The following is a 26105-nucleotide window of genomic DNA, read 5'->3' as shown; positions in this document are numbered from 1 at the left end:
CAAGGATAATGACTTTTTGTTATTGCTAACTTATAGTTAGCTCAATAAGCCCAAATCAAACTCTGATTTCCAATTATTTGCTACTAATTACAATTGAATTAACTTGTTCTCCAGCCTTTGGAGAAAGCATAAAAGTTCTGCTTGACTGAAGAGCATAAATCTGTATTTCTTACTTTTCAACTGTGTTGCGTGGTTTATGATCCCAGGTTTCATTCATACAATGCTTAAAGCAGTCCAGTATGTGGAAATTGGGGGGGGGGGACTTAAACAGAATGGAGTACAAAAAGAACTTCACAATCTAAGAGACTCGATGTCATCAGATGCCTCTTAATTTTAGAGGAGGTTATATAGGAAGCACACAAAAGTGATTATGTAAATCACGGATATTTTAGAGTTATTTGGAAGCAATTGGTATATATGGGTTGTATGAATACCAGTGTTTTTTGGCTTTAAAAAAATCAGTTTCTGTTTATTTATTTAATGCCAGTGCATCAGTCTCCACATTATTGCTATGTATTTCAGTTGTGCCAGACTTAATTAAAATGCGCACACATACACACTTGGTAGATCATTCATTTCAGTACCACAATGACGTGAGCATGTAGATGTAGAAGAATGAAAGAAGGTAAGGTACATGCCACCAATTTTTGCATGTGTTTTCAGAGTTCTGTTTATTCCACAAACTTCACCATATTGTTATTGGCTCTACTTTCCCTTTGTGTATGGGCATTTAATTGCAAAAATGTGACATCTTTTTATCTGGATGTATCAGAAAAAGAACTAATAAATTGATAATTTTAAATAAATAAAAAATCATGAATGTCTGAAGTAATTTTCATGTATTCTCAGCCCATAATATCATTTGTGAATTAAAAGAAATAAAAAGCAAGTAAATCAGGAAGCATTATTTATGGAATAAATAAATGAGACAGTCTTATTTATCACTTATTCATAGAAGACAGCCAACTATGGGAAGATGAAGTAGTGCAGAGTTCCCCAACATTTCCAGTTTTGTGGACTGGTGAGGGGGCGGGAGAGGAGATGATGTTGTGCGACCATGCGCAAGCAGCTCCATTTGCGTGAGTGGCATGCATGCAGGCCTGCTACTCACACAAATGGAGTGCACTTGCTCGCCTGCTTGCACAGGTGATGCACATGTGCGCACCCTCACCGGCCATTTCCATGGTCCAGTTGTAATTGCCCCATAGCCCACAGGTTGGGGACCCCTGAAGTAGTGCATTAAATATATTTGTATTTTATTTAGAATGAAATAGCGGACTAATGAAGTATATATCTTTCTTGCTTTTGCTTTGTGACTACTTTTTCTAATGTCAAAAAATATGTAAAATTACACAAGAGTACTTTAACATAATTCAGCAATCTGTTTAGGCAAGAAAACATTTCCGGGAATATTTTACACCAGATATTTTATTTCATTGCTGGCTTTTGATGATTTTTGAAGTCAATTTCTAAAGTTGGCTTTGATGTATTTCCTAACAATTTGCCAAAAAACTAGTGATAAATACCCAATCATTTGTTTTTATGATATTAAATGAAAAATAATCTATGAGTTTATATATCATCAAGTATCGTGTAATTATGTCTATATTGATTCCTAGAGAATTAAATATATTCAGACTGTAGGAATATTTTGTTAAGATCCCAAATTTGCATCTAGTGCTAAACTAATTTGTTTAGTAGGAGTTTATCAAATAGAATGCTTGAGTTCGTTTAATGCATTAAGCCAAAATTAAATAACCCATAATATGGTTTGCATGATAGCTAGGGAATATCTGAGAAATGGGGAAAAAGTCTGATCAATTGTAGACTATTATTTTAACTGCAGACATTTATGAGATAGCAACTGAAGAAGCTGTGTGATGATTTCTCAGACTACATATTCTAAGTATATAATTCTGAATCCCATCTGCTCCACACATATCCAGGAAATCTTTGGAAATTGAACTGGAGTTAGCATAAATATGATCAGATTGCTACTGTTGCCAGTAAAATGTCATAGAATAAAATATCAGTTGATGTCTACTGATTGAGGATCTAATGGTTGCTCCCAGAATGGAAATGTCTTCTCTTAATGATTCATAGAAACACTGTAGGCCTTTTCTGTTGGGCTGATTTTGAATTGTTAAATTAAAACTACTGTTTTTAAAATAAGCACAATTCATTAACAACCTTCTGGAAAAATGACACCATTTCCTTCATTTATGTCATTTTTGTGCTACAGCAACAACACCAAAGACAGCATATAATTTACAATAATAATGGAAAAATGCTAAACACTACAAGAAATAAAACTTTGACTAGTAATTTACTAAGGATCTAATGAAAGAGTTATCCCTTATAAATTCCTAAAGCCACAGGGAGGTGGTTGGCCAAACAACTGAAAGAATGCACTCCAGGACTTGAAAGCGATTGCATCTCCATGTATGGCAAGTATTTTAAAATGCTTTTTCTGAGCTGGCTTCTGTGTGCAACGAAAGTGCATGGAGCTAATCTTTGCTAGCCAATTGTGAAACTTATATGAACTGAACAAGTGGGATAGTTTGGTCAATATAAATTGGGGGGGGGGAAAGAGGTAATGAGAAAGTCTTTGTAAGTGAATGGATTCATAGCGCTTTCTAAAGGCACCAGGTGCTTTTATCTACATATTTCCCCTGTTTTGTATTCATTCACATATCTGTCACTGTATTTGGGGTAGAGAATATTGTTGACACGGAATTAGGGGAAAACAGAATTGTGAATATGTGCAGATGGCCCCGCTGTCTTTGGGCACTTGCAGGGTCATGAAAGGATAGCAAGGAAAACACCCAATGTCTCAACCCACCTGAGAACATACAATGTCTTTAGGGAAACACTCAAAAGGAACATTTTTAGCTACTTCTGCTTTCTCCCTTCTTATCTATGGTGTGCCAGCCTTTCTGGGTGAAGTCTTTATGTATGTCAGGCTTTGCTGGATGTATTGCTTATATAATCAAAAAGTATAAATATAGGTATTTTCTGTAATTCAGGGCTTCTCTCTTTGAGAAGGGCCCATCTTTGTTCAGCTGAATAAAAACGTAAAGCTCTAAGGCAACTTGGTTTCCCATATTTCTTTATCAAGCAACACCTCAGAGCCTGCACAACAATATAACATTCAAATGGATAAGAAAGACATTTGCTACAATGGCTATATGGCTTTTCCCATTCTTTAATTCTATGACTAAGGAAAAGCAAATTAGAGTTAAATTCTGATTTTCTTCCACGAAAAATGAAATAGTGGATTCCCTTTAAAACCTTATAGATAATATATAGTGGATTGGTTATATTGTATATTTTATGAATTATGCAGTTCATTGCTTATTCCAGAGAAATTTGTGCAATATTTACAATATTTTTCTACTTAATAAATTATTTCAAATATTTTTCAAGAACAAACTTCATGCTGATTGTATATGTCAGTGGGATATTTCAGTCAATTCCAGATTCCTGTGATATATTAAAAGATTCAAGCATAAATTTGTCAGTGGTCATTTATAAATTTTATTTTTCAAAAGAATCTATTTCGAAAACTTTTACTTTGTCCATTCTTCTGCCATTATTGTGTCAGGAGAGGGCGCTCTAAAACCAACACAAAAAGAAGAGCAACTAGCAATATTATTAGCTCAGTAGATAACCATCCTGCCAAAAATATAGCTCAAATAAAGCTGTTGGTCTGCTTGAGACTAAATAAATCTATTTTCTTTGCATTCTGCCTCAGAATTCAGTACCAGTAAGTACAAAAATAAATATAAATAAATATCTTTCATGATCAATCCTAAAATAATAAATAAATAATGAATGAGAATCTCAATGCCCATGCATGAATGTTGTCTTTTTGTCGTGAATAGAACAATTTATTGGAAACATTTACTGAGACACATTGGACAAAAGTCTTAGTGAATTTGTATCTCATGCCGAGGATTAAACCTTCAAGATTATTCATGGAAGCTGGACAAGAGAATCAGACTCTTCCCCACAATGACAAGCCAACTTACTGCCACAGTCAGTTATCTATACCAGAGGTCCCCAATCATTTGGGCACTAGGGAGGTGTGGTTTTTTAATGATGATGATGATGATGATGATGATGATAGTAATAATAGTAATAATAGTAATAATAATAATATCATCCCAGGTCCTTGGTAAGGACTCGATAGGTAGACAAAAATGCCAAATCCAGTCTGAACATCTGGCTGACTGTGCGATGATCAACAACAACAACAACAACAACAACAACAAACAACAAACAATAATAATAATAATAATAATAATAATAATAATAATAATAATAATAATAATAATAATAATAATAATAATATAAAGTTGGAAGGGACCTTGGAGGTCATCTAGTCCGACCCCCTGCTCAGGCAGGAAACCCTATACCATTTCAGACAAATGGCTGTCCAGTCTCTTCTTAAAAACTTCCAGTGTTGGAGCATTCACCACTTCTGGAGGCAGGTTGTTCCACTGATGAATTGTTCTAGCTGTCAGGAAGTTTCTCCTTAGTTCTAGGTTGCTTCTCTCCTTGACTAGTTTCCATCCGTTGCTTCTTGTCCTCCTTTCAGGTGCTTTGGAGAATAGCTTGATTCCCTCTTCTTTCTAGCAGCCCCTGAGATATTGGAACACTGCTATCATGTCACCCCTCACCCTTCTCTTCGTTAAACTACACATACCCAAATCCAGCAACCGTTCCCTATATGTTTTAGCCTCCAGTCCCCCGATCATCTTTGTTGCTCTTCTCTGTACTCTTTCTAGAGTCTCGACATCTTTTTTACATCGTGGTGACCAAAACTGGATGCAGTATTCCAAGAGTGACCCTATCAAGGCATTGTAAAGTGGTATTAATATTTCATGTGATCTTGATTCTATCTCTCAGTTAATGCAGCCTAGCACTGTTTTGGCTTTTTTGGCAGCTGCAGCACACTGCTGGCTCATATTTAAGTAATTGTCCACTAGGACTCCAAGATCCCTCTCACAGGCACTACTATTGAGCAAGGTAGCACCTATACTATACCTGCGCATTTGGTTTTTCTTGCCTAAATGTAAACCTTACTTTTTTCACCATTGAATTTCATTTTGTTAGCGCCCAGTGTTCATGTCTGTCCAGATCCTCCTGTATCTTAAGCCTATCTTCTGGAGTGTTGGCTATTCTAGCCAGCTTGGTGTCGTCTGAAAATTTGATGAGTTCCCCATCTATCCCCTCATCCAAATCGTTGATGAAGATGTTGAAGAGCACTGGGCCCAGAATAGAGCCCAAGGCACTACACACTTCCTTCCTTGTAGATGCAGTTCCATTGAGGACCACACGCTGAGTACGGCTGGTCAGCCAGCTACGAATCCATCTGGTGGTGATGCTGTCTAACCCACATTTTTCTATCTTATCAAGTAGTAGGTTGTGATCCACTTTATCAAATGCCTTACTGAAGTCCAAGTAAATTATATCCATACTTCTGGCATCCCAAGGATGGAGTTTTGCTTGTTTGTGTGGCCCCTTGCTGGCATACTATGGACTGGTGCCGGTGCACGGACCGGGGGTTGGGGATCCCTGATCTACACATTGAACAGGATTGTTTATAAATGCAGCCTGCTTTTCATGTGCTACATTTGCATCACTTAGAGATTACAGTCTCTTTCTTCACGTTTTAGATTGTTCATTGATTTTTAACAAGGACAGTTTCTGGATCCATGACTGAATATTCCCAAGGAAATATCCTCTTGGGGATATCTGTTTTCACTATTTCACAATACAATAATTTAAGTTAATTATAATGAAAAAAGGAAGGTTTTTTTGCAGCAAAACTGTAACGTGTATCTTTTTTTATTTCTCATCCGAATACGTTTCTCTTATGAAGTCTATGCAAGACACTTGCCTATCATTCTGAAAATGTTTTTATCTCTTGTTCATTTTTGTTTTTGTGTTACTGTTAAAATTTCATGCCTGAAAAGATTTTGCCCACCGAGGCCATAATTGATAGATGTAATATCCTTGTTGTTATTAATCTGTGGGTATATAAATTTATAGGAGTAATTGTCAACCATTGATTGAGACCTTAAATCTAACTGAAATAAACAGAGGTATGTGCAAAATTCACTAGGAAGCAAAAATATTTGGTGGGCAAAAAAGAAAGAAGAACCAAATGATTTTCTCAAAACATTTGGTTCTACAAAACAGCACATTATTTGGTAAATATTGCAAGGAACTGGTAAGCAAGGAAGGATGATTAGAAAATAGGTGTGTATGGGAGTTCCCTAGTAACCTGAGAAAATAAAAGAGATTAGCCTTTTTTATAATAGATTATGTATTATATATTCCTGCATCTTTAAGTATATATCATTTAAGACTGTCAAAATAGCATCTGAAAAACTTTCTAAACTTGGGTTTCGGCTCTCTAACAAAACTGTTTTTTTAATGAGTTCAGCTGAAATAATCAAGGTCAACCTACACAAGCAACATTATTTAATAGTAGCCCCAATTGTTTACCACAATTTCTGTAAGGTTTTGTGTTAATTATTCAGGAAGCAGCTATTTGCTACTCTGTTAATTATTTTTGAAGCATATTTCAGAAAGTAACTTCAGCTCTCAATGAGTTAGTGCGAAACCCTTTCATCAACTTGGCATATTCATTATTCACTTTAAAGAACATTGTCTGATTTGGAAATAAACAAAAAATCTGGCTAACAACTGATCAGTAGCTTGTCTGTTATAGCTGAAAACCTATGCTATTCAATACTTTAAAACAGGGGTGTCAAACTCACAACGTCACGTGATGTGTTGCAATGTATAGTGACTTCTTTTCCATTGCCAGCAATGGGGTGGGTGCAATTTTGGCAGGACGCATCTGGCCCATGAGCCAGCAATCTGACACCCCTGCTTTAAAACCAAACAGATTGGGAGATTAATCTTTAAGTTAGGTTACACCATAAACCATAATCTAATCCTAATAAGGCCATTCATTGATTATATGGCAGAAAGGTTTTTTTGACTCTTAGTGACCATATAAATAGATTTTCTCCATGATGATCTGTTTCTAACCTGGTCTTTCAGATCTCCCTCAGTGCATCATCACAGATGATTGTTTTGTTTTGTTTTTTGCTGCCCATGATATTCTCCAGAGTTTCCTCCAATAAAGGTAAAGGTAAGGTAAAGGTTCCCCCGCACATGCGTGCTAGTCGTTTCCGACTCTAGGGGCCGGTGCTCGTCTCCGTTTCAAAGCCGAAGAGCCAGCGCTTGTCCGAGGACGTCTCCGTGGTCATGTGGCCGGCATGACTAGACGCAAAAGGCGCATGGAACGCTGTTACCGTCCCACCGGAGTGGTCCCTATTTCTCTACTTGCATTTTTACGTGCTTTCGAACTGCTAGGTTGGCAGAAGCTGGGACGAGTAACAGGCACTCACTCTGTTACGCGGCACTCGAGATTCGACCCGCCAAACTGCCGTCCTTCTGATCGACAAGCTCAGCGTCCTAACCCACCGAGCCACCGTGTCCCTATTCCTCCAATACCAATGTTTAAAAGTGTCAATGCTCTGCTTATTCTGCTTCTTAAAAGTCCAGCTTTTGCTTTCTTAGGGTATCCAATGGAATATCATTGCTGATCTTTATAGTTTTTATGTAGGTAGATGCATGTATAGCAACATCACGGTATTTGCATATATTTTCTAAAACATTATTTTTAAACACCCCCCCCCAAAAAAGCCCCAACCTCCTGACTTTCCTGTACTTAAAGTTTGCTTTTGCAGGGATCAGTTTGCCACAGATAGCAATAGATCCATTTTCTGAAGTATCCATTTTCCTAATTAAGAATATATTGGGGGAGAGTTGTGTTAGATCGCGGAGGAATGAGACGTGTAGTTGATGGCTGGATCATAACCTTTATTGGATGGCAAGGTTGTAGAACAAAGACTGGGGAACTGGGGTTACCTGGGTCCTCTTATACCTGTCCAGGTGGGCACTGACCAATAGGTTCAAACCTTGGTTTCCCGCCTGGTGGTCAGCCAATAGTCTTTCGTGGTTTTCCCTCCAGTGCTGCTCCTTACCAGAGCTGTCCAGCAACAGCGCCTCCTGTAGTTCTTTTACTGTAACTTGACCCATACATTACACCCCTTCCCCCATAAGAACAGACAATGCCAATCCACTTTAAAGTACCCCCCCAACATAACTATTTACACTTGTATTTTCACGACCGCACATAGTCCGTGAGGTAGGCTGGGGGCCTGTGCTCCCATCCTGACCGCCTTAGTGTTCCCCCTGAGTCCAGTGTGGTGTTATCTGCATTGCTGTTTTGCCTCGGTGTGTGGGGAAACCCTGGAACCACGTTTGTTTCTGGCGCCTGGTTCCCCTGGCCCTGTTGATGCCCTGACTGTGTTGGTCTTATTGTCCACAGGTCAGTGTCCCCGCTGGACTCTTCTGTGTGTGGTTGGTCAGGTTCTCTGTGTGGTTGCTGATACGCTTGTGCAAGGTCGAGTTTGGCAAAGATGGCACCGCCCTGCAACAACACGAGGATGCTGCTGACCATTGGGACCGGGTAAGCATGCTGATTTAATGCTCTATTTATAGTACATTTATAATCAGCACAGATCCTCACCTCACCGTTTGCCTTGAGTGGGGTGACTATAGGAGTCTCCCACTCGGCTCCCTCGACCGGTTTCAGGACTCCCTGCGTGACCAGTTTGTCCAATTCCCTCTCTATTTTTTGTTTAAGTGCAAACGGTACCCTCCGGGGTTTGATTTTTATGGGTGGAACATTGGGGTTTAATTTAAATGTGATTGGTGGTCCTGTGTACTTTCCTAGTGTCTCATCGAATACGTCTGCAAAAGCATTGCAGACGGATTCAATGTTGTGGGCCCGGGTCATATGTATCCCTGTGATACTAATGCCTAGGGCCTTGAACCAGTTTAACCCTATGAGACTAGTCCTCTGCCCCTCGACTACAAGGACATCCAATTGCCCCGGAATCCCCCATACCGCACTGAAATTGTTGCCTCCCCCTTAATTTTGATGGGTGTTTGCTGGAAGTCTGTTAGCATCCGCTGGGTTGACCGGTTGAGTGCGGTTGCCTCTGCGGCAGTCGCTGGGTTGACCGGTTGCGTTCGGCTGCTTCCACTGGGTTGACTGGTTGTGCACGGCTGCTTCCGCTGGGTTGACCGGTTGTGCGCAGCTGCTTCTGCGGTTGTTGCTTGGTCAACCGGTTGCTCGTGGCTGCTTCAGCAGTTGTCTAGCAGCTACTGAAACAGGATCCCACCTTCGTCGCCACTGTTAGATCATGGAGGAATGAGACGCGTAGGCGATGGCTGGATCATAACCTTTATTGGATGGCAAGGTTGTAGAATAAAGACTGGGGAACTGGGCTCACCTGAGTCCTCTTATACCTGTCCAGGTGGGCACTAACCAATAGGTTCAAACCTTGGTTTCCAGCCTGGTGGTCAGCCAATAGTCTTTCATGGTTTTCCCGCCAGTGCTGCTCCTTACAGGAGCTGTCCAGCAACAGTGCCTCCTGTAGTTCTTTTACTGTAACTTGACCCATACATTACAAGTTGTAGTTTTTTAAATGAAAAAGAAGAGGACAGCTCAAGTCCTGGAGACCATTTTCCTATCTTTAATTTTTTTCCCTTTCCCAAGCCATCTAGGTTTGCTTCTAATGCCAGATTTAATTAGAGGAAACCAGGTTTTGTAGAAGAGATTGGGGCAGAGTGATCAAGAGAATTAATTAGCCAAAATTGTCACAGATAATTAAAAAGCCAATTTTATGTAAAGAAGCAAGAGTATATGGTTTGCCTTTCCATATATAATTGCTCTCTGGTTATAAACTAAGAGATTATGGAAATCAGAGTTCACATCTGGAAATCACAAGGTTAGGTATATATAGGCAAATATATGTAACAGGTCGCAATGACCATCACTACATCGAGTATTGCCTCATTCATGTAAAAGAAAATTCATCATATTTTCCTACAGGTAAGGAGAGTGTGAAATGACTTATAAAAGAACTTCTATTGTGCTTTGCAGTCCTTTATGAGTAAAATATTTACAAAATCAAGATACTCTTATTGAATTGTGAAAGATTAAGCTACCATAAATTAAAATCCACCCATCATAGAGAAATATAGTTCCGTCAGTTTTTTCTCTCTCTCCATGACATAGAAACTGCAGTGGACACAGGTAGCTTTTATCTGGTTAGGGAGTTAAAGATTCTTGCATGTTAGTTGAAGCATAGTAAAGCTCAGTTGTGTTTTGCGTCCATGTCCTGCCTCAAGTTCCACTTTGGCTGTGGGCACAGCATTATCAAAATGTTTAGTTAATCAATGAAAGACCAGCAATGAGAGATGAGACAGACTTTGGAATTGTGTGGGTGCATCTGATAGAAACAAACGATTGAGAAAGCACTATACTGATAATCATGGTGGTGATTTAGCCTGAGCTTCCTCCCTAATGGCTCAACATGGTTAAGAATTGTCTTTAAAAATGCAATAAACATGTCGACAATGCCCTGAATTTTAATAGATTTAAATTCTCCTATCTATTTAACCTTTGCTTTCAAAAATCCATTGTGAATGTGTATTGTGCACTACACGATACTATCAATAAGCTCGGAAATTCAGAGATCTATCTCTCACGCTCACTTACCTGATCTAAAATGCTGCTTTGTTCAATGTATCTCTAATGATATGTGGGAATGACCTTGGGAGACAGGAAGAAGATTCACAACCCAGGCAGCACTCTGATAAAACAAGATTTGAGATCAACAAAGGAGGGGTGATGAAAGCATTTCAGAAGGGATCCTGCCTAGTTTTTGGGAGAATAAAAGCAAGGAACAGGAACAGTCCTTTCAGACTTGCAAGAATTTGTTAATGTAACCTTACAAAAGAGATAGAGGTAATCAGTGCTTTTTTTGTAAAAGAAAAAGGTGCCGGAACTCACACATGTCATACAACCCGCCTTGCTTACCCTACAAGGTTCCATCCAAAAAAGGTGCCGGAACTCCATTCTGAGCGTTCTATGACAAAAAAAAGCCCTGGAGGTAATACTGCTGGGCATGCTTCTGGTCTGGACTGGACTGCCTCTCAAGATGGACAGTCCCTTCAGTACATGTTCTGGGCACTGTAGGAAATGCCTAGGCAGCCTTATTTGTAAAAGAACGAATACAACTGAACTAAAAAGAAAACAAGTGTTTTTGAGATGAGCTGAATATGTAGATTTCTGCTTCTCTTTCTCTGTAGCTTTGTTGCATTTATCTGGAAACCAACTTTGCACTACAGTATATAGCAGGAACAGGCAGACTCTTCTGGAAGATGTTTGGGAGATTTGAAGCATATTCATGGTGATTCTTAAACTTCCCACGGCAGCATCGAAAAGAAGGCATCTCCTAATTTCTGAAATTCATTCTTTTATGAAGTTCTATGATACTGCAGCTGTGCCAATGATTAGAAATTGCTTCATAATTTGGATATCAGTGGAAAAAAAAATCTTGACCAGGCTCACTATCTCTGCCAATACTCTCTCACACAGAATAACTCAGTTATTGTCCTCATATTCAAATATTTCTTTTTTTATTTTGTCATTCTCATATCACTTCTGGTTGATCATATGAGTCTATCATTTATTATTTATTTATTCCTAAATAATATTCTGTTTAATGTGCATAAGATATGTTTGGTCTGAGATGATAGATAGATAGATAGATAGATAGATAGATAGATAGATAGATAGATAGATAGATAGATAGATAGATAGATAGATAGATAGATAGATCTAAGTTGTCAGGTAGGTAGATAGGTGGGTAGATAAATAGGTGGGTAGGGAGAGAGAGAGAGAGAGAGAGAGATATTTAAATAACATTTAAATTTAAATAAGTGTCTATGTTATTTAAATTAGGCACCAAATGATCCATAAGTATCATCCTTGAACTTGGGCCACCCTTGATTTTTTCAATATCTTTATAGTGCTAACCTGGCAGCTCATCCCTAATCTTCCTGGCACTTTTCCAGGGCTACTGCCAATATTGTCACTATCTTCCTTTCCATCATTTTCCCATTAATTGGCAATCCACCCCCTCTTCAACTATATGTTTTATAGTTATGAAATATTGCCTTTTCTTCAAGTTAATGCAGAGTTGGGGGAAAAAACCTTTAAAAATTTAACAGTGTAACATCATTTTCAGATTTTAAACAGTGTTCTAATCCCTTCTAGTTATAGGAACATATCCTTATGCTTAACTTTGTGATCAGGAGGAGAGAAAGACATAAGTGCAATTTTGCACTGCAAAGCAAATACAGAGCCACAAAGCAAGGAAAGTTCTGTTTATTCTAGTGTGAATAATTTTATCAGAATTTTCACATTTACTGCACAAAATCAAATAACCAGAGGCCATAACATGCCTAGAAAATTATTTGACCAAATTTTGAATGTATTGGCATAATGACTTTTCTATAGTGTTAATATCTAAATAAATAGAATCAAATCAAAGTTTAATCATATGTAGAGAGGATTCATTGTAGGCAATTCAGTTGATCATGACAAATTTAAAGTCTCATTGATTACAATAATGCTACTTTTGAGTGTATTTGAATCTGACTCATGGGTTGATATTTTCTAACACATAAATAGTTCAAATTAGCAAATTGCTTATGTGTTAAATTGCAAACAATTTTTTTAGAAAGAGATAGCAATATTTGCAATGACAAAATTATCAAGAAATTAACAAAATACATTCTTGAAAACTGCATATGTTTGCAAAATACATATTGTATAGTTTTGCAGACAAATTTACATCAAATACAGATATTTTAAACACCAATTTGTAAAGGATGCCAACATATTTTTTTTGTACGGAAAATTGTATTTCTGTACAAGGATTTTGATTTTCATTTCTTTTAAGCAAAGTTGGACAATCTTTAAGAGGAGTATTCATATTCTTCAGCACTGCGACGTCCAAAATCCATCCAGCCCATGTAGTCTCTGTCCCTTATCCTGTGGGTAGGGTCAAAATTCTGTAAACCCATCACGGAGACCTTTCCAGTAGAACCTAAATATTGGACAGCGACATACAAATAAACAGACTCATTTTTAATAATATGAATTATTTTATATCTTAAACTAATTATAGAACATTAAATATTGTAAAATCAATATCCTGTGATGGTGGACATTATCATCTAAGACAGGAGTGTCAAACTGGTGGCCCACGGGCTGGATGCGTCACGTGGAAGCTGCACCCACCCGATTGCTGGCAATGGAGAAAAAGCTCCAATACGTCATGCGATGTCACGTGATGCTGTGAGTTTGACATGTCTGATCCAAGATCATATGAAACCTGCATTTTTACTCCTGCTAACATTTATTGTGCTATACCACTAATTTTAAAGTCAGTTTAAACATTTTAAAGTAACAGTTTATTAGTGTATGTATGTACATATATACATACATACATACATATATATCAGTAAAATTGCTGATGCATGTCCATAATTACAGTGCCAGAAGGATGTGTTTTTGTAAAGCATCATTAGGAAACGGTATTAGCAAAATGCATTCTAAAATGAGGACCCAGATTGTTGGGGGCAATTAAGCTGACTTTGTAATAATGCCGCTTGGGGTGTGTGTGAAAGCCCTAATAAGCAGGCATATACATAGAATGAAGGCTACTGCTAAGCTTGTAAGCCGCCCTGAGTCTTCGGAGAAGGGCGGGATATAAATGGAATTAAAATTAAAAAATTAAAAAAATTAAAAATTAAAATAAAATTAAAGCACAGAATCAAGATGCACTGGTGACTGTATAATTTTAAAATTTTAGTTTCTCAGCAGTAGCAACAATGGATATATTCATTATCTTGTCCTCTCTACATTCACAAAAAAGAAAGGGGAAAAAAATCCAAGAGTGTACTGAAACAAATCACATTGGGCAGAAAACAAAAAGGCAGTTTGTTTGAGATGGTTCTTGTAAGCTTGGTTCTGGTGCTGATCAAAAAATTAATGGCTAAATATATAGCACGTTTTTCCTTTAAAACTTCATTACCCCACCTTGAACCATTATTTTGTCTCTATCTCTTACTAGTTTGATATCATGTTCCAAGTTGGCACACAGACACACAAAAACACAGACAAAGAGCAGATTCTGAAGCGTCCTGATTCCCTCATTAAACCTGTATAAAAACATACTGGTCCATTGCTAACCAACTGGAGTTTTATCTGTACAGATCTCTTGTCAAGGCTGAAGAAAATAGGGTAGTCCTGTTGATGTGCTGCCTGATTGATTTTTAAAAAACAGTTTTTTCTACCATTATTAATTCAATTTGATAAATGAGTAGTATTTGCTTTCAAAATTTCTTCTCTGCCAAAGGAAAAGAACATTTATTTCCAAGAAATTGTCTTGAACTGAGAGATGGCTGAGAGGTACATGTGAATAACATAGAACAGACATGTCAAACTCATGACGTCATGTGACATTGTGCGACGTATCGGGACAGTTTTGCCATTGCCAACAATGGGGTGGGCACAGCTTCCATGTGACGCGTCCGGCCCGTGGGCCAGCAGTTTGACACCCCTGACCTAGAATGATCTCTCCATTGGGTCTGCAGCCTCCCTGGCACCCTAATAAAAGAACACTTTCCATCTGGCTCTTTAGTAGCTGTTGGGAGTGATTGCCCTGAAGAAATTTACTGAGAATTTCTCTTTCCCAAGAGAAAGAGACTTTTGATCCATTTTTTTTCAAACATCACAAAACTTCAAAAGGTCATTGTATGCTTCATTCCATATCAGATTCCATTTCCCCAGTCATAATCAGCTAATTCAGGAAATAGTCTAGGAATGGGCAACCTATAGTCTTCCATATGTTGATGGATTACACTCTTCTTTCTCTTGAACATTGGCTATTCTGCCTAGGAGACTAGATCTTAATAAAGTTGGTAGATAGTAACCTCAATCTCTGTTAAAAGATTTTTTCAGTGATCCTTTTAATTATTCAATATTATCTTTATCTTTGAGAAATTTATCAAACACTATTTTTATCAGCTATATTATTTGGTCACCAAGGCTTACCAAGTCCTTGCTGCCACAGAGATACTGAAAGTAGATTTTGATATATGTTTTAAAGGGCTTGTTCTAGAGGAGATCTCCATCACCTTAGTACCGAGCAAATGGTTTAAAAAAACACACACAAGGCAGCTACTGAGAGGAAAATTGCCTTAAGCAAAAAAGGGTCCTAGATTACAAAATGATTGCTCTAAAATCAAACTGAGTACTTCTGTTTTATCCTTCACCTACTAATTTAATCTGCAATTGGAAAGGTATTTATTTGGAAAAAGGTTCGACTAAACACAGTTAATAACAATTCAGTTTGTTTTCAATTAGGGTTTTGGATGTATGGCTTTTCCACCCTTACCCTATCTCCAACTGGGAACTAACCTACTCCAAGGAAGATATCCTTCAAGTGAGCCTCATCAAGAATTTACAATCAAACTACATTTTATATATAGTTAGTTGCTTTATTCTTGGGTGGACTTTTCTAGTGAGGGGAATCTGTCAAACATACAAATGCATGTGCTGGGATCTTGATAATCTTTATTCCAAGAGAACTATATACTTATTTTTGTGGGGAGCAATTGATTCTAGAGAAAATTATCTGTTCAAAATAATCTTTGTTAGCAGTTGAAAGCTCTGTAGAACCACAATTCAGAAAAGGCTGAAGAATGTCTTTCTTACTATCACTTTTTACCCAAATGGCCTTTAAAAACCCCAAGTACAAGCATGTACATCAGTTCAGACATTTCAGCTAATTTGCTATGAATGTCCACTTAGATCCTAAGATCGTATTTTCTCAAGTCTCCTTAATGATTTTAATGGGAAAATCTAATCCATTGCAGTTCAGGCTTCCTAACTTATTGCCCTCTAGATATTTTATAAGGGACGCGGTGGCTCAGTGGGTTAGGACGCTGAGCTTGTCGATCTGAAGGTCGGCAGTTTGGCGGGTCGAATCCCGAGTGCCGTGTAGCAGAGTGAGCGCCTGTTACTCGTCCCAGCTTCTGCCAACCTAGCAGTTCGAAAGCACGTAAAAATGCAAGTAGAAAAATAGGGACCACTGCGGTGGGAAGGTAACAGCGTTCCGTGCGCCTTTGGCGTCTAGTCATGCCGGCCACATGACCATGGAGACGTCCTCGGACAAGCGCTGGCTCTTCGGCTTTGAAACGGAGATGACTAGCATGCATGTGCGGGGGAACCTTTACCCCTTTACCTTTACCTTTAGATATTTTATATTAATGAAGAATTATAATTCTCAAATATATTTAATAAAGTTGACTTGGAATTATGGGAGTTCTAGTTCCAACTTGTCTGGAGAACGTTGGGTGAAGGAAGATTGCCCATATTATGACATTAATTTGAGACATTTTCATTATTGTACCAATTATTTTCTTACCTTATGATAAGTCATTATTTTGTCCTGGTAATAATAAAAATTTCAAATGAACATCAACAATGGAACAAACATTGTTTTAGACAATCCTAAAAATTAACCCCAAGCAGGTATACATTTAAATATAATAAGAATTATACAAACATTTAAACCAGGTGATATATATGGACAAACATGATAAAAAATAGGGCAAACAGATGAGTAACCCAGCACTACTTGAAAGCATGTAGCTTGCATCCCAGACTCACAAACTATATCTTTATGAATGAGAGATGTATACTGTCTCAGAAGCATATTTCCCCAGCCTCTACTAATCATATACTGACTATGTAAGAAAAACATGTGATAGGTAGGAATTTTCATCCAGTTTTATTACTGTTTTTCATTTTCTTTATATTTTTGCATAAATTATAACTGGTCTGAATCTAAATCTTGATCTTCTGTGTGGTATTTATTTGCCCTCCAGGTAATTGATGATGCTGTATGAATTAAACAAAGTTACCCAGTTGATGATTCAGAAAAGACTGCAAGGTTCATTTAACTGGATTGGTGGGACATAGAATTCTCTTGACAAAAAACTCTTATGTAAGTGAAAGGCTTATTCTGTTGCCTCTGTGGAAATAAGATCCACAAGTGTGTCCCACTGATGTTCAATCAGCATTTAGTATTTAGATGGAAACAAACAATACACACACAGTTTCACCATGCTGTTTTCATGTAATCATATTAACACCTAAAATTACACCTTTCAGAGTGAAGAGCTACCCAGACTGTTATTTCCTTTCAGCTCTTCTTCCATAATGTGATTTTTCTTTTTTTCCTTCATGCAATTCAAAGTCATTAACTTATTTACTCTTCCCTAGTTATTCTCTGCTAACATGAAGGCCTACAGATGATAAGTTACAACCCATGTCTCATTATATAATGCAAATAGGGGAACAATCACATTGTCACTGATGCATCAATCATGTCATGATTTCTGATTCAATTTATATCATCCATGCCATTTGCATGATTATATTATGGTACATATAATGTCATAAGCACTTATAGCAGATGCTAATGCTTGCTTTCCTTCCTTCCTATTTGTAAAAAAAATGAAAGACTAAAGAAAACATTTAATGATAACAATTCTGCTTCCTAATCTGTTTCACATGGGCCCATCACTGATCTTTAGTCAGCCTTGCAATCAGCTTCCATAAATGGCTCTAAAGGCTTTCAGCATGGACAATCATCTCTTTCTTATTAACTACTGTGTCTTCTGGTGTGGGAAGATATACTACTGAACGTAAACTTCTCATTTCTTTATTATATCCACTGAAAGGGATTTATAGTGATATTGGTGGATAATTAAGGCAGTCACATTGGGAGAATGAAACTGAGAAAGATGTGATGATATGTGGAAGAGAAGAGGAAGTTTTACTAACCTTCTTCTGCTTTGGGGAAACAGTGATTCCTGTATGTATTTGAAGAGATTCACCTAAGCAAATTCCCATGTTGGCTTGGAATGTTGATATGTGTTGTCTCAACACTTTTGGATGATGCCAGCTTGGGATAACTGCGTTGATTGCTAATAAAAGACAACTTTAATGTCTCTGCCAGGTTCCCAAGCTAGTGTCTTCCAGAGGTGTTGGAAATGCCACATTTATTGTATTGATGTATTGAATTTTGAAAGGGGGTTTCTTTAAAACCAAAGAATGCCTGGAGCAGAAAATGACTAAAAGGTATACCTCTTCGGGCTTGCTGGAGATATTTGGCTAACAGAGCTCCAAGGTTGGCCTTTTGATCAATGCTGCCATCTACCAGCTGGGCAGGTTTTCCTGAGGTTGGAATACGGACATGTCGGTGATTTTCTAACAAACTCTGCTCAAGATTTGTCATTGTATGGTGGGATCCAGATGTTTGCTGTCCCAAGGAGTTCAGGGACAACATAGCCAGGAACAGGAAGATGCAAATCCCACTATACATAGCTAAAGAGGAATAAGAAGAAAAGATTCAAATATTCAGATTTGCAAAGATTGTGCTTTTAAAATACACTAAAATATTTATTCTAGTACTTTTGTGCTTGTTCTTTATCAGTGCATCCAATTTATAAACATTACATTATATGTTACATTCACATATGGTTCAGCAGTGGAATTTGCAGCAATACAACATTGCATTTCTTTTTTCATTATGTTTTTCAATTTTTATGGAATTCTCTGCTCCAATTCCAGATCCAAAAATGCATATGAAAATCACAAGATGAAAAATATAGCTCTTATAGGGTTTAATGCTTATTAGATGTTTAATTAGGAACAGTAATTAAAATTGGTGGCTGGGCTTTAAAAGGTGTGCCATAATCATGATTTCACCTTATTCTAAATTTGTGAGAGAAAGAAATGAAATTTGAATATTAGCTCTTAATTTGATATATTTTTTGAATATACTGTAATATAGCGTACAATTCCTAGGTATCAAAGTATGATCAATCTCCAGCTAAATGTATATAAGATCAGTTATTTTAGTGGAAGAATAGTTTATGTTTTACTGAAATAACAACAACAACAACAACAACAACAACAACAATAATAATAATAATAATAATAATAATAATAATAATAATAATAATAATAATAATAATAGTTGGAAGGGACCTTGGAGGTCATCTGTTCGAACCCCCTACTCAGGCAGGAAACCCTATACCATTTCAGACAAATGGCTGGCCACTGTCTTCTTAAAAACCTCCAGTGTTGGAGCATTCACAGCTTCTGGAGACAGGTTGTTCCACTGACTTCTAACTGTCAGAAAATTTCTCCTTAGTTCTACCTTGCTTCTCTCTTTGGTTAGTTGCTTCTTGTCCTACTTTCAGGTGCTTTGGAGAATAGCTTGATTCCCTCTTCTTTCTAGCAGCCCCTGAGATATTGGAACACTGCTATCATGTCACTCCTCACCCTTCTCTTCGTTACTACACATACCCAATTCCAGCAATTGTTCCTTACATGTTTTAGCCTCCAGTCCCCTGACCATCTTTGTTGCTCTTCTCTGTATTCTTTCTAGAGTCTCAACATCTTTTTTTACATTGTGGTGACTTAAAGGGCTTTAAGTTTTAAGTCTTTCACAAGCTTAATAATGATATGTCATAATTATTTTATTATTTATTTATTTTTATTTTAATTCCATTTATATCCCGCCCTTCTCCGAAGACTCAGGGCGGCTTACAAGCTTAGCAGTAGCCTTCATTCTATGTATATGCCTGCTTATTAAGGCTTTCACGCACACCCCAAGGGGCATTAATACAAAGTCAGCTTAATTGCCCCCAACAATCTGGGTCCTCATTTTACCTACCTCGGAAGGATGGAAAGCTGAGTCAACCTTGAGCCTGGTGGGACGCGAACCTGCACTAATTGCAGGCAGCTGGTGTTACTTAAGGAGGCATTAGCCCACTGCTCCACCAAGGCTCTTGGTGGAGCAGTGGGCTAATTACATACATTTTCTGTGGTCAGCATTGACTTTTAAGATAAAAGAAAAGTAATACAGTGCCAAATTTTGTTCTGTGTTCAATACTTCCCATAACCAAACCTTAGAAGTTAAAAGTTTATGATGATCATGCTTCTTTTAGACTACAATCCAAATATAGAAATGCATAGATAAAAATCCAAATGATGTAATTAAAAGACTGTAAATAATTAAAGCTTCCTTTATCTAGAGACTGAAGAATAACAATTACTCTTGGTGCAAGATGATTTGTATTTGAGCACAGGATTTACTGCACTGAAAAATTTGGTTGCAATCCATTGTTCCCTGACGGTATACTTTAGAATGCTCATGAAAATTCTTGCCTATCCTAACATGTAGCAAGCAATTTCATAGCCTCCTCCCCAAAAATCAAATACTGTTGCCCAGGGTAAATGTTATGAACTGTGTACAATTTGGCTAAGATTAAGAGATGCTTGTTAAGCAATCTTCCTCAATTTTGAATATTGCAGAATATTTCATTTGCAAAACTATGGAGAGAAATTCAAATGGCATAAACCATATAAAAATATTGGTCACCCTCTGCTGCTCTATTTTCCCCAATTAAAAGAGTCTTAGCAAAACGTTCCAATCTTACCTTCAAATCAAGTGCAGGTAGATCTGCTGACTAGCCAGGACAAGGAATGCTTTCCAGAATGTAGCAAAGCCATTCAGAGTTTCTCCTTAAATAGTCTGGTTAAGTACTTCAGAGGCTGTCATTTGTTTGCACAGATCTGACGCAATTAGGGAAGCACCATACATTTTTCTGTGGAGTGGAGCAAAGCCATTTGAAGGAGTGCTCACTGAGAGTTAAGTGTTGAATGGTGGCAGTGGAGGGATAGAACAGAAAATCTCCCACAGGGGGAAAAGCAGAATTTCTGCTGTTTAATCACATCCACAGCATTGGTATACTTCTTTGATGCTGTCTTCTGCTTTACAGGGACTTTAGAACCAACTCATTGGTTCATGTGCAGGCAATGAAATTCAAGCAGGGAATAACTCTGAAGCCCCAGTGACTGAATTTAGCAAAATGCTCTTCTTACAAAATAGGCATTGAATTAGACTACACAGAGTATGCATGCAATCTACATAAATATGATAGAACTGGAGTGGTGATTTTTTTAAAAAATGAAATGCTTTAAATCCTGACTTTCACTAATAAGAATGTACATCCAAATTCACACATATCTGCCACTCTGTAATCTTAAACAGATTCAATTGAAACAATAACCTATTAATATCTTGATCTGAGTACCACAGAATCTTAGCATCAGCGTTCTTAATCTGTTTTATAATTTCATGACTATTTAGCCCTTTTAGTTCACCATGAATGGCTGCTGATAGTGGATTACAGGTAGTCCTTGACTTACGACCACAATTGAGCCCAAAATTTGTGATGTTAAATAAGATATTTGTCAATTGAGTTTTGCCAAATTTTATGTCCTTTTTTGCCTCAGTTATCAATGCAGTTGATAAGTTACTAACACAGTTGTTAAGTGAATCTGGCTTTCCCATTGACTTTGCTTGTCAGGAGGCTGCAAAAGATGTTCACATGACTTTGGGACACAGCAAAGGTCATAAATATGAACCAGATGCCAAGCGTCTGAATTTTGATCACGTGATCATGTGGATGCTGCAAAGGTCATAACTGTGAAAAACGTTCACAAGTGACATTTTTCAATATTGTTGTAACTTTGAATGGTCACTAAATCAACTGTGGTAAGTCTAGGACTACCTGTATTTGGTGAATTACCAAACACACAAAGCATACATGCTTTTTTATGTGTGTGGAACAGATCCAGAGGAATATATGGACTGAATCCATAGTTACCTATGACTTAGATCTACACCTACTTATTTCAACTGAATTGAATTTCAATTGAATTGAACCTGAATTCTATTCTATATCACTCATCACAAAGTAAACTTTTTGCATTTTTTTGGATAAGAAACTTAAATGCTTTCAGAATAAGATATTGAGATCAGCAAGATTGTTATTTCCCATTCTTGTGACTTAAACATATAAAATGAGGGGTTATCATTCTTAAGTGGAAGCAGTGCCCATTGAAATCAATAGAAATTCCTAAAAGATTCATCAGCCAATAATCTTTTCTATTTCAAGAATGAATGTTTTTACTTTCAGCGCCCCGACCCAAAGTTCACATCTGTCAATATGTATTTATTGTGGACAAAAATAATAAATGAAAATGAGAAATATGGATCATATCTAGATACTGATTAGGACTAGACAATATTTTGTAAAATAATAACGATTAGAATTTTGCTTACATAGTTTCTCCTTCCAGATGTGTACCAACCAAGGGACTCCTTGGAGTGGGGCAAGGTGAAAAGTATCTGATGAAAACTAGGTTGAGTCTGTTGGCTGAGAGTAATGGAAACAAACAATAAACTGGACTCAGCTGGAAAACAGATGGATATGGCATTAGGAAACCAACCTTTTGGATCAGATTGCAAATCCTCTACTTCTAGGAAGGGGAACCTGGGGGCAAGGCAGTGCTCATATTAAGACAATTAGATCTTCTTGATGATTGATAAGCTTATTGCTTGGCTGAACTATAACATCCATTGCACTGTGTGCCATACTGGCTCATATTGATGTCTGTTATAGTCAAAAACATGTGGAGAGCACCGTTGGGTTGGGGGAGGCCATATTCCTAATATGCCTTCAGGACCTCAATGGAAATTTCCACTGTAAGTTCTTGGGGTAATATGGAGAGGTTTCTGTCAGCAAAGTAGGGGCGATAGGATGAACGAAAGCTCTTCGCTCTTCCGGTAAGGCAGGGCTCGACAGCCATTCGGTTTCTAGAAATCCGGCACAGATTTTGCGTAACAGCTGCAATGCTAAGACTTTTGATCGCGGGAGGCGAGAAGGCGGATCCTTGGCGGAAACCGGCAATCACAGTCGTCTCAGTTACAGCCGCACATTGATCAGCGTTGGCGCCGTCAGTCCATTGATCGGAAAGCTAAGCAACCACCCGTCTGGCTCACTCCTCCCGTCGCCGCCCGAAGCGGCATTGATTTGCTGGGTAGAGTAGGGTCTCTTTCGAGATCATCCCGATGGCTTGGAATTCTGAGAGTCGTAATCTACCCATAATGGTGGTCGCTATCTTAAAGTTTATCTAAAGGGACGGCCATCGCCGTCTTGGTCTATGGAAGATCGCCTTACCTTCCTCTGGGAAACTCTCAGACCCGGGTCATCCGGCTGGCGACCTTGGAGAGCAAATGACAGCCCCCCCCCCCCCACACCTGAATCTCAACTTTTCAACACAGAGAAACTTGAAGCGCTCCGCCGTAGCAGAGACGAAGTGGAAAACGGTGACCTGAAAGACGCAGCGGGCCTTTTTACTGGGCTTAATTTCAGGAAAGCTTCCAACCTATAACTGCCCAAAAATAGCCTGTAGCATCTTATAGTATAGCCCAGGGGTAGGCAACCTCGGCTCTTTTATGACTCATGGACTTCAGCTCCCAGAATTCCTGAGCCAGCTTGGCTGGCTCAGGAATTCTGGGAGTTGAAGTCCATGAGTCATAAATGAGCCGAGGTTGCCTACCCCTGGTATAGCCCAACAAGTTTAGTATGTGATGGAAACTAAGGAAGTGAGATGGAGGGGATCACAAATGAATAGAGAAGCAAACTATTCCAATGAGTTCTGTACATTATTGTTATGGATGACAAGGAAAAGTAACGTTTTCCACATGGTTTATATTATGACTCACCAATGTCTTGCACTGGTCTTACAGACTGGAGCTGAATTACTGGGAATTAAACATTTCTTCAGGGCACCAAGTTGTCTCTGCCTATGGTACAAGATTTTGAGCACAGTGACTGCATGGTAGGCTCAGAATTCATACATCTCCCCAGTAAAACTATCTCCTCTATTTGTCCCCTGGTAGTATACCTCCACTTAACCAAATTTAATAATGGGCTCCAATTTTGACAATTCCTCCCAGTCTTATCATTTCTATATGGCTCTTCTATTTGACTCTTTTATTGTTTATTACATTCTTTTTAAAAATCATTTTCAGTGAAAAATTAAAGTCTTCTTTATAATCTTTTTCTTCTCATTGTTAGATATAAGAATTAGTTAAAATAATATTTGAGTCATTTGGACTTTATACATCAAAATCCACCCAGGCAGCAGAATTCTGATTTCTTTCCTCACCTGAGCACTATTTTACTTATGAATTGGTTCACATTCCACATGAAATAAGACTGAATTTTCTGTAGCTTCAAATACAATGATATGTTAAATTTAAAGGACTGTTTCAATAAACAATTCACACAATTAAAAAAAAGAGATAACATTAAAATGTAAATACTTTTATGTACAAGTGAATTGCTAAAAACATGCCTATTGAAGTTTCCACTGAGCATCCTTAAATGTGCAAGAATGGAAAATGTTCGGTCTTCCAGACATTGCTGAAATTCAGATTTTTCATTGATGGTCATAATATCTTGAAAGTGTGCCATTGCCATTGTGGCATCTCTTTGGCACTATAATTTAAATTAAGAGAAATCTCAATGAACATATTGCTTCTGCATTAATCACCCACTGAAAAGAATTTCTGGAGAAGGTTATATACCATTGATTCATTTCATTTCAGCCATGGAAGTTTTACTTCCGACTAGATGACAATGATTTGATTTGCTGAAGTATTTGTCCCCATTTTCAGTTGACTGCAGAAAGATAGCCCTATCCCATTCATGTTCAGAAATTGTCCAGGCTGACAATTGAATTTACTTTTAACACAGGTAGATTATTGGAGAACAGCCAGATTACTTACGGACACAATGGACATCCTATAGCAAATATATATCTCCTCTTCAAAACTTCATTGCCATTTTCTGTTCCTAAAATCTATTTGGAATACTGTATACAGTTCTGATTAACATGATTAAAAAAAGGATATTGAGAGCCTAGAAAGTGTGCAGAGAAGAGCCACAAAGATGATAAAGAGTCCTGGAGACTAAATTGTATGATGAACGGTGGAGGGAGCTAGATATGTCTAGCTTATCAAAGAGAAAGATTATAGGGGACATGATAACTTGCTAGAAGAGGGGATTGACAATGACTTATTCTCCAAAACACTGGAGGACAATACAAGAAGTAATGAGTGGAAGCTTGTTAAAGAGAGATCTGACCTTGAAGTAAGGACAAATTTTATGACAATAACAATTAATCAACTTTAAAATAAATTGTCAAGAATATCTGATTCCTAACTGGGTAACAGTGATGGCAAGAAATGACTCTATAACATTATTTAGTATTGAATTATACTATGGAGATGAAGAAAGGTTAAAGTAACCAGTGGCAAATTTGTGTATGGAAGAACTGTGAGTTCCATTCATTCGATCATTAGAAATTCATTCTGGGTATCAGAATACTTTAATTCAAAATAAGTAGAGCTTGGAAGACTGGTAGAAAATTAATCTTCCTATCTTAAAGAAAATCATAGAAAGTTCAGTTTAAACCAGTTTGTGCTCTGAAGTTACAAGGACTGGTTTTTTCTGTCTCCTTTTCCCTGATCATTAAAAAATATATGAAAATCCCAGTTATTTAAATTTTGGGATACCAATCTTTTCTTTATCACCAAGGTAGGATCCCGAAAAATGTTTAAATTGGATGTTTTATCTATTACAGATAGGCAGTGCTTTTTTCCTAAAAAAAAGGTGCCGGAACTCTCTTGTTAATGTTTTATTTATATAATTTTATTTATATATTTATTTATATAATTAAAAATTATATATTCAATTCTTAACATAAATTTAATTTATTGTATTTAAGGCAAATGTTCATAGTAAATTCCAAAGTTTTGTCCAATTCTCATCCAGCAAATCTTTGAGATTTGAGCCAAATTTAATTCATAATTGCCTTTAGTTTTTTTATCTGTTTTTGGCTTAGATGAAGTAATGCATCTTTCAGGCATTCACCAAATAAACTAGAATTTGTTGTGAGCATCTCCTTAAATACAAATGGTTCATAAGGCGGACCTACCTATATTAGCAACCACATTATTGAAGGTTTGTATATATCGTTTTAAAGATACGATCACATTGGTTTAAGTGAATGAGATGCTCCTATAACCCAAAATGCATGATATTAATTCATCCCTGCCAAAATAGTTATTTTCATCAGACTTAGTTCATGATGA

The 26105-nt window shown here is 37.5% G+C and overlaps 1 protein-coding gene across 1 annotated transcript; it reads right to left on the bottom strand.

Moving 5' to 3' along the window:
• Window positions 1–12924: 12924 nt before the first annotated feature.
• CCK (cholecystokinin) lies at window positions 12925–22282 on the bottom strand (the record flags this gene model as incomplete). Its single annotated transcript, XM_081342994.1, has 4 exons — window positions 22224–22282; window positions 20533–20700; window positions 18170–18409; window positions 12925–13055 (listed from the first exon to the last, which is right to left on the bottom strand). Exons 3-4 carry the CDS (start codon window positions 18405–18407, stop codon window positions 12925–12927), a joined length of 369 nt encoding a protein of 122 aa, XP_081199120.1. The 5' UTR covers window positions 18408–18409; window positions 20533–20700; window positions 22224–22282.
• Between the last annotated feature and the right edge of the window lie 3823 nt (window positions 22283–26105).

Source organism: Vipera berus, assembly GCF_964194415.1.
Source record: "Vipera berus genome assembly, chromosome: Z".
Taxonomy (NCBI): domain Eukaryota; kingdom Metazoa; phylum Chordata; class Lepidosauria; order Squamata; family Viperidae; genus Vipera; species Vipera berus.
The sequence above is the reverse complement of the archived record's forward strand: the minus strand, read 5'-3'. Positions and strand labels throughout refer to the sequence as shown.